This window comes from Nelumbo nucifera, chromosome 3, assembly GCF_055504915.1.
Source record: "Nelumbo nucifera cultivar China Antique chromosome 3, China Antique-T2T, whole genome shotgun sequence".
Lineage (NCBI taxonomy): Eukaryota > Viridiplantae > Streptophyta > Magnoliopsida > Proteales > Nelumbonaceae > Nelumbo > Nelumbo nucifera.
The window spans coordinates 77,065,838-77,074,409 of NC_142651.1; the positions used below are offsets into that span (position 1 = coordinate 77,065,838).

The 8,572-nt window shown below is 41.9% G+C and overlaps 2 protein-coding genes across 3 annotated transcripts; both read right to left on the bottom strand.

Moving 5' to 3' along the window:
- Window positions 1-280: 280 nt before the first annotated feature.
- Window positions 281-7,610, bottom strand: LOC104610227 (uncharacterized). Of its 2 annotated transcripts, XR_016083711.1 has the most exons (4): window positions 7,077-7,610; window positions 6,608-6,673; window positions 3,737-6,393; window positions 281-3,627 (listed from the first exon to the last, which is right to left on the bottom strand). XR_016083711.1 is itself a non-coding variant. In XM_010276739.3 (3 exons), exons 1-3 carry the CDS (start codon window positions 7,248-7,250, stop codon window positions 5,863-5,865), a joined length of 771 nt encoding a protein of 256 aa, XP_010275041.1. In that variant the 5' UTR covers window positions 7,251-7,610; the 3' UTR covers window positions 281-5,862. The 2 variants fall into 2 exon arrangements, 1 of the variants encoding a protein (XP_010275041.1); XM_010276739.3 differs by having other exon boundaries at window positions 281-6,393.
- Window positions 322-858, bottom strand: LOC104610257 (uncharacterized). Its single transcript, XM_010276791.1, has one exon. It carries the CDS (start codon window positions 856-858, stop codon window positions 322-324), a length of 537 nt encoding a protein of 178 aa, XP_010275093.1.
- Window positions 7,611-8,572: the final 962 nt, after the last annotated feature.

Here is an 8,572-nt window from a genome sequence, read left to right on the forward strand (position 1 = left end):
ACTTAGGTGCCCGGGGTGTCCAAGGCTTTGTAAGTATAACAAAACAACTTGTATGGCTATAAATAAAATGTGTGTAGGAAAATAAAAGAGTCACAGATTATGGTTGTAGTCAAGACATGTGCATAAGCAAAAGGAAATTATTTATGTTATCACATATTTATGTATGCTTAATTGAAGGGCAGGGCAACCTTATTGTAATCATAATGCTAGACTTTATTAATGGCAAAACAACTTGTATGGAAGAGAAGAAAATCATGTAAAGCATTGTAGATTTATTCATAAAACATATACATTGGCTTGTGTGTTTACAGAAGTATATGGCTAATCAAAGTAAGGTTTCAACCAGTAACCATTTATGATTTCATCATCCTCACCTATGCCTACAGTTTTTAATACATAGTAGGCCGAATTGTGGACTTCTTTTATCAAGTAAGGCCCCTCCCATGTTGGTGCAAATTTTCCTGCAGACTTACCTTGTCTAAGATTGAGAGCAGTCTTCAATACTTTATCCTCTTCTTTGAAGCTTCTAGACCTTAAGTTTCTATTGAAATTGTTAACTAGGGTATGTTTGTACTTGATTTGCTTCTGTGAGGTTGTATCTCTAATTTCATCCACTACCTCAAGTTTGTCTGCAAGTAATGTATCTAAGTCCTCTGGCTTGATTTTCTTACCCATTGCGGAGGCCACTTTGGAGGATATAGCTTTTATCTCCATTGGAAGTACTACTTCCTGACCGTAGACTAAGGAGTAGGGTGTCGCCTGTGTACTTCTCCTGATAGATGTGCGATAGGCCCAAAGTGTTTCTAATAGCTTGTCTGCCCAGTCCCTTTGATTATCGACCACTGTTTTGGTCAACATTCTTAATAGTGTCTTGTTTGTAGCCTATGCCTGATCGTTTCTTTGGGGATAATATGTTGTAGATGTTCATAGTCTTGCCCCATATTGCCCCAGGAGGTCACAAACTTCTTGATTTTTTATGGATAGGCCATTATCAGTTAGTATTCGCATTAGTACTCCGAACCTGTAGACTATGTTTTGTCTTAGAAAATTTGCTATGTTGGTTGCACAGATTCGTCATAAGGGAATGGCTTCTGCCCACTTGGTGAAGTAGTCTGTAGCTACAATGGTGGAACAGTACCCCCTAGAGGGAGGGTGTATCTGTGAGATCCATGAAAATTTGGTTGTACCCATTGTAGGCATCTTGGAAGAAGAAGAGCTCATGTCCCGCGGTTGAGTCTATTAACACCTCCATGTTGGGAAGAGGCAATGCATCCTTCGGATAGGCTCTGTTCAGGTCCCTAAAATCGACACAGCATCTGCGATAAGGTGGAGTTAGTGTACGGGTGTTATGCTACTATTAAGGGATTACGTGAGGAGATACTAACCTCAGTTGCCCATTCTTCTTTTTCACTAGAACTACATTGGCAAGTCATTAAGGGTGGGCTATGGGTTTGATGAAGCCTACTTTCAAAAGCCGCTCTACTTTCTCTTTAATCTTCAGAGTTATTTCCGGCTTAAAGATCCTTTGCGGCTGCTTCACTAGCCGGAACTTTGGATCTATACATAAAGAGTGGCGTACAATTTCCAAATCAAGTCCCAGCATCTGCTTGTATGACCAGGCGAAGACATCTTGGAATTCTGTGAGAGAGAAGTGGATTAAACTAGTTTTAGGCTCTAAAGTTGTTGTGATAAGGATAATCCTTACCCTTTAAAAGTGTGATAAGTTTTCCTCTATCCTCGGCTACTAGCTTGGTGGATATATATGAGGGTCATTTGTCTGTTCCGTCGGTTGCTAGGTTAATCTCCTCTAATGGTTCCTCGACCATGTCGATGGAATCCATCATGCACCTCGGAGGCACTCTAACTTCATCGCAATATTCCAAGGCTTCCTCTTTCAACTCCTAAAATTATCCAGGTTGTTATATGTTTCCAATTTTTTTGGGAAATTTCGTATCTATAAAGGTATGTGGTTTGAATGTTGTACCTTTGTGTCATGTTCCATGGTTCGATTGTTGCATGACAGTGAAACCGTAGCGACATTGACATGCGATGTGGTGAAATGAACTGGTTGAGACATTACTTATGGTCTTCCATTAGAGGAATGCAATGATTTTTGAAAAGATATATTTGATTTGGAAAAGTGGAATCTCATTTTGGAAAATAAACTTCATTTTTTTAATACATATTGCGATAAAGCTAGGCTAATCAAATTACAAAATCATACCTCAGAAATCACTTTCTTGGCTACAGGTCCTTCGTTATCTTTGTTGCCTTTGCCTATGGTGTAATATTCCTTCCCATAGTCACCTGTCATCCGAGCGCACCTGCTCCTTTTTCGTTGTTCCGATGGTCCCATGGGTTCGCTCTCATGTGGGTATGATAGTTTTGTTCCCTCGACTTTGGCTATTCTTGTTTCGCCATCCTTTGCTAGCTCCGTGAAGTATATGGCATCTTGGAGATGTGTCTCGATCTTATCAAACGGTGCCCTGGTGGCCGAAATCCTTATCGATCTCCTTCGGTGTTTGGCTTTGATGCATTGGTGTTATGTCGAGGGGATGAGGGCCATGTCATGAATTAGCGAGCGCCCTAAGAGAAAGTCCTTCCTGGGATTACTTGGAATTCCTACGTTATAGTGAATGGCCCAATTGCCACCTATAATTCGATGGACCCTTCAGTGACGGACGGGTTCCCATTGAAGTCTGTTACCTCTAAAGGTAGTCCTTTGATGCCCTCCTTGTGGAGGTTCATTAATTCCAGTGTGTGGATGGAGAAGAGTTTAATCAAACTTCCCAGGTTGACCATCGATCTCTTCATGTCAAAACCCCCTATCCTTGCCATGATGTATAGGGGTCTGTTGTGATAAGGATCAGCGCCCAACATGTCGTCTGTTGTGAACTCTATGCTGCTTTGATCGCGACTGTAGGGTTGGAGAGGGTGCCAGAATACTTCAGCCAACGCTGCCAACTTCTGTGTTGTTGTGTTGGCTCCCTGTTTGGTGAAAAACTGCCATAGTTCTTCGCTCTATTCTAGCTTCTCTATCAAAGTGATAGCCTGGTATTGTCTGAATGCCCCGACCATGTTGTTGCTACCTCCTGGGGTATGGGCTAGGAGGGGGTCGATATCCACACGGGCTGGTTTTGTCTTTCCAAATTGTTCTAGCTTTACCCTTTGTACAAATATTCTTCTCAAGGTGAAATAGTCCATCAAGTCATGGTGAGGTGTCTGATGGTAATTGCACTACCTTCCTCCGCGCTTGTCTTTCTCTGGGTCTACTCCTGGTGGTGGCGGTGGAAGGCTGATGACTCTATCTTCCACTAGCTTATTCGTGATCATGATCACTTCATCTCTCTTGCAAGAGAAAGGAGGGGGTGGTGGTGGGATCCTCTTCCCCTGTGTGTTGTCTTGTTGATACGGCCATTGTCTGGCTCCTCCATTGCTTATGGGCCTCCAATTAACCGCGTATGCCTCATTTCTGTTGTAAGGGGAGGTGTCTTTGACGGTTCGCGCCGTCCTCTTTGCACATCTTCAGGGTTGGTTGAAGGTCTCTACTTCAACATTTTCGATGCCGATTCTATAGGTGGGGCGCATGCCCTGAACGCACTGCTCAACAAAACTTCTTTCGGTGGCCTGCTCATAAAAAACAGAGTGTGTAAGTTTTTGGAATCTTATGACATATGCCAATAGGTCCTCTCCTGGCCCTTACTCTACGTTCCGTAGATTGGCCATAGTCACTTACCTTTCTAGGGCGAACCATTTGAATAGGAACTTCTTGGCTAGTTCGCCCCATGAATTGATGCTGCCAGAGGTGAGGCTTACGAACCACGTATACGTCAGGCCAATCAACGACTTCAAGAACTCTCACACTTTGAGGTCCCCGTCGAGAGTGAAGGAGACGAGGATGCCCTTGAACTTGTTGATGTTCTCTTGTGGACTGCCTTTTTGTTTGTCGTATTGCGGCCACTACTGAGGGGTGTACCCAATCGGGTAAGGCTTGTATAGAATGCGATCAGAATAAGGTTTTTGTAGGACTGCCGAGCCTTGGGCCCGGTTGTGACTTTCAACCACTAGTCCCTAGACATACTCCCTCAACTTGTCTCTATTGAGGGGGGTCTCTACTACCCGATCGATGTAGGGGAAGGCATGAAATTGGTGAGTAGGCAGAGAGCCTGCTTGGGTAGGGGTCAGATTGGCTCTGTGGGGTTGTTCCGGGATGGTGGGCATGGTTTTGGAAGCATGGTGACTGGGATTAGGGTTAGAATTCGGAATGCCAGGGATAGTGGCAGTAGGGGTCTACTCAGCTTGGGCTGATCGGTTGAGCAGGATCTGGAGGGTGCTCCTTGTTTCTTCCATGTTCTGCTCGAGTTTCCTGAATCGTTCTTCGAAGAGTGCCTTGAACTTGTAGACCTTGTTCGACAAGATCTCGATGTCAATTTGGACGGGTGTTTCCATCTTAGGCTGATTTTCGACTCTGGGGTTGGTATTTTTTGGAATGTTGCTTTGTTCTTTAGGGAGGGTAGTGAGGTTGATCCTTCTTGAGGCCATTCTTCCATGATCAAAGACGAAACTAGAGATTCTACTATAAAATGGGTGTAAGGATAGATGGGAGCGATCTCTTTGAAGGACGGAGAGAAGCCTCAGGTGTGGGGAAAGATGCAGGTTAAGGTTCTAGAAATGGGAAAGCCTGGGGTACTCAAGAGCACTGATGGCACAAAAATGCTCAAGATTGGGTGATTCCTTCGATATGAGGAGTATCCCTATTTATGGAGGGGATTCCGAGATCCTAAAAGGTAGGAGATGGGGATATTCGCTCCATATCGAAAAAGGGGATATTTGATTCGCTGTCAATTATTGGACGCACTAATGGGGTATTGCCACATGTTTCATGAGGATCTTCTCAAGGATCGGCTTTCCTTATCCTTGAGATCCCTCATTACTCACGTGTGCTACTACCCTTTTTGTGTGCCATGACTAATCCTATGTGGCGTTGGTGACGTCACTTTAGGCAATTGGCGTCTCACCGATTCCACGTGGTGGCTCGTAAGGTCTTTTGTTGTCGAGAGGTCTGCATGCCTCTGGGCATACATGGGCCTCACCGTGGGCTTGTTCTATGTCTCTTTTGACCCATTATCGCGAGCGGGCTTGCAGGCTGTGAATTCATCGCACGCCTTAGTGGGCGTAACTTCATCGCTCACACAGGTGGGCTTTTGACCTTTGGATGGGTGCAGGTGTGGTTTCTTTAGGTTTGGGCACTGGTTAGATTCAGTGAATTACGGGTTAGTCGCGGTATTGGGGTATCTACTACTAATTCATTGCAAGGGTGATGATGAACTGCGGATTCATGCACTATGGGGGCTGATTGTGAATTACTCGTGTGTATTTATATGGTGTTAATCATGGTGTTTGGACGTCCGCTGAGGGTCTGAGTGAGTAGTACGTACCTACACCTCCATTCTATTGCATATAAGTTATAAGGTGGGGTCAACATCATCTTACTTCTTGTTTTACTTCTGAAAGTAAATAAGATAGTCGAATATGAAATAAAAGAAAATCAGAATTTGCACACAGCCCATTTGCACTCTCATGCATTTATAACCAAACTAAGCCTTACTTTATGATCCTATCCATCCATTTAAATAGATGATTCCTAGAGCCGAGTCGAGCTTATATCTGTTGGGCTTGTTTGGTTGATAGAAAATAAGAGAGAAAGAAAAAGTTGAGATGCCCAAACACATAATCTTTCTGTTTCTCTCTTTCTATCAACCCAAACACAGACCAAGGGTAAGATTGCTAGAATTGATAAAGGCGTTTTGAAGACAAGAAAAATAGGTAATATATGACACTAAAAAATTTTTCTGAGAATATTCAAACCTCAATCTCACTCTTTTCAAATCCCTGCTGCTTCCTCTGGCCACCCTCATTGTTCCCTACATTCTCTTGCATCTTTGGAGAAGGAAATAAGTGGTGGGTGTTGAGCATATTTTCCTCATTCCTAACATAAACAACCCTAAAGATGTCATACTTGATATCAGGAGAAAAGGGCTCAAGGTAGGGCTTAATGGTCCTTCTAATGTCAGTGGTAAGAAGCCAAGAGTAACAGGAGTGGAGAGACTTCCACACATATAGACAAACCACCCTAGGAAGATCATCACACTTGAAGCAAACCCCTCCAGTGACACCCTCCATCTTCAAGAAGTAAGACTTGAACAATGCGAGACATAAGTAGGAGAGGTCGGCCGAGTCATCGGAGCTCTGCAGCAATGCATTCAAGGATACTGTGTCGCCAGTGGAGAACTTTGCACCTGAGAAACCGTCCTTGGATTCACCTGCATATGCATTGAAGAAGCTGTGGTCCAGCAAGATGGCCATGCTGGATACATCTTGTAACATAGACATCTGCAAACAAAAATGTGGATGTCACAACTCACAACTGGAGAAGAAGTTAACAGTACAGAACAATCTGTTTTTGCAAAAATACAGCTTTTAATTGTTATCACAAAAACGGGAGAGAGAGAGAGAGAGATTTTGGTTGGCAACATGAATTGAAGCTGTTTTTGAGAATGATTGGGGCTTTATTGATCAAGTTAGATGACACAGATAATCAACTTACTAAAGTAGCATCGAGTAGCTTCTTTTGCTCATCCGACCTCTTCAACCAAGCTCCATACCATACAATCTGAAGTCATCAAAACAATAAAACCTACTAAGATCTACAGCAAGAACAAAGAGGCAAAAGATACATAACCGCTGCAACTCTGAAGAAGTTGCAGATAATTAATGTTTAGCTTAAAAGGAATTCAACAACACCAGTACAGAAAGGGAAACGAAAAGCAAAGGATAAGGGGATTCAGAGAATCAAAGTCAAAGATGAAAACTAATTCTAGAATAAAGAACACAGAAGAGAAAAAGGGAATCAACAATCAAGACTGCCTGCCACAAGCTTTGGAAAGATGCCTCAAAAATCAAAACTAAAAGCTAAAAGGTATAAAGATTCAGTTAGATAGAAAAAGAATGAAAACCCAATTGGAGGAAATATGTGAACAGACCAAAGTTTGGAAATGACAAGGGACGACTCATACCATGTTTCCATGGATGCTCTTGAAGATAGAGCAGTGGGCACAGCCAAGACGCTCGCAGCAAACGGAGAATTGCTTGAGGGCGTCCATGAGATCCTCTATGATGACTACAACTGATCTGAAAACGAACAAGGAGATATCCAAGTTCTTGTCATTAAACGGCACAAAGCAAGACATCTTCTCTTCTTTCTTCTTTTAATTTTCCGGTCTGTGTTCCCCAAAAGAAGCAAAATAAATAATAAAAAGCTAAAAGAATAAACAAATGGGTATTTGAAGTTTCGGACAGGGAAATCAAAATGAGTAGTTGTTATTCTGGAGCTTGAATTTTCATACAAGGGTTCAATTCCTCATTTCTGGTGTGTTCTAGTCGTCTTTGGCTTCTCAAGATTTGAAAGCAAGAATATAAAAACTCAAATTATATATTTGTCAAGAAGACCAGAGAGAAAACTCGGTAGTCCGTAGTCATTGTGGTATGGATGACAACAAGGAGGGCTGTGGAATCAATGATAAGGTTTCACGTTAATAATAAATTAATGACCCAATGTAAAAGATGCGGGTGCTATGCATTTAAACTCAGGTGTGGAATTTTATCATTGGTTCTTGAACGGGAGATGTGGGACCACTCATTCGATAAATCGCTTGCCGTGTAAATACAGTTTTACACCGTGGACTTTCCCTTCAATTGGTTTATAAAGAGTGTAAATGGGGACCCATAAGCCCATTTTACACTTTTTTAGGCTCAGATTGGAAGGAGTAGAAATACAATTATGTAGAGTTTCAAACATTTGTATGTATTTGTACCGTATGTATTTGTATTTGTATTCCTTTCAAATCCAGTATGAACAAAAGTTTAGTCTGTTGAAGTATAAATAGAATTGCTAGCTATATAGCCAAACCCTACCTCTTTTTGTACTTTTATCTCTTTTTCTTGCTTTTGCCATAAAAACAGATAATGGGAAAAGTAAGTCAATTAAATTGAAAATTAAGTAGCATTTAGGGGGTGTTCTTTTTCTAGACTTTGAGAGGGGGGAAAGTTGGTCAATGGGATTTTGATTCTCTTTGACCAAAAATCCCGTGTTCTTTTTACAGATTTGTGTGGGGATCAGGAATAGTTTATTAAGGTAAGTGATACTCATCTCCTAGGTGGGTAAATAACTTTCTCACATCGGGGGATAGTTGCCAATACTTAAATGGGACAAAAATGCCCCTTGTAATAATGAATTTTTATGGCTAAAATGGTCATTGTCTTATTTGCATGGGAAATAAAAGAATATGGGTAAATCCACTTACCCGGGTAAGTCTTTCCTGGGAAACACTTGAGTAAGTGCATTTACCCAGATAAATAATTTACCAAAAAACAAACAGGGTCTTAGGGGGATTTAGGAGTTGTCACAAAGCCTATAACAAAAGGATATTGTAGTTCTCTCACCCTTTATATTATTTTATGGCATTTCCAATTTTCTATAACAATATTTGTGTTGTTTATGTTGCAAACCTCT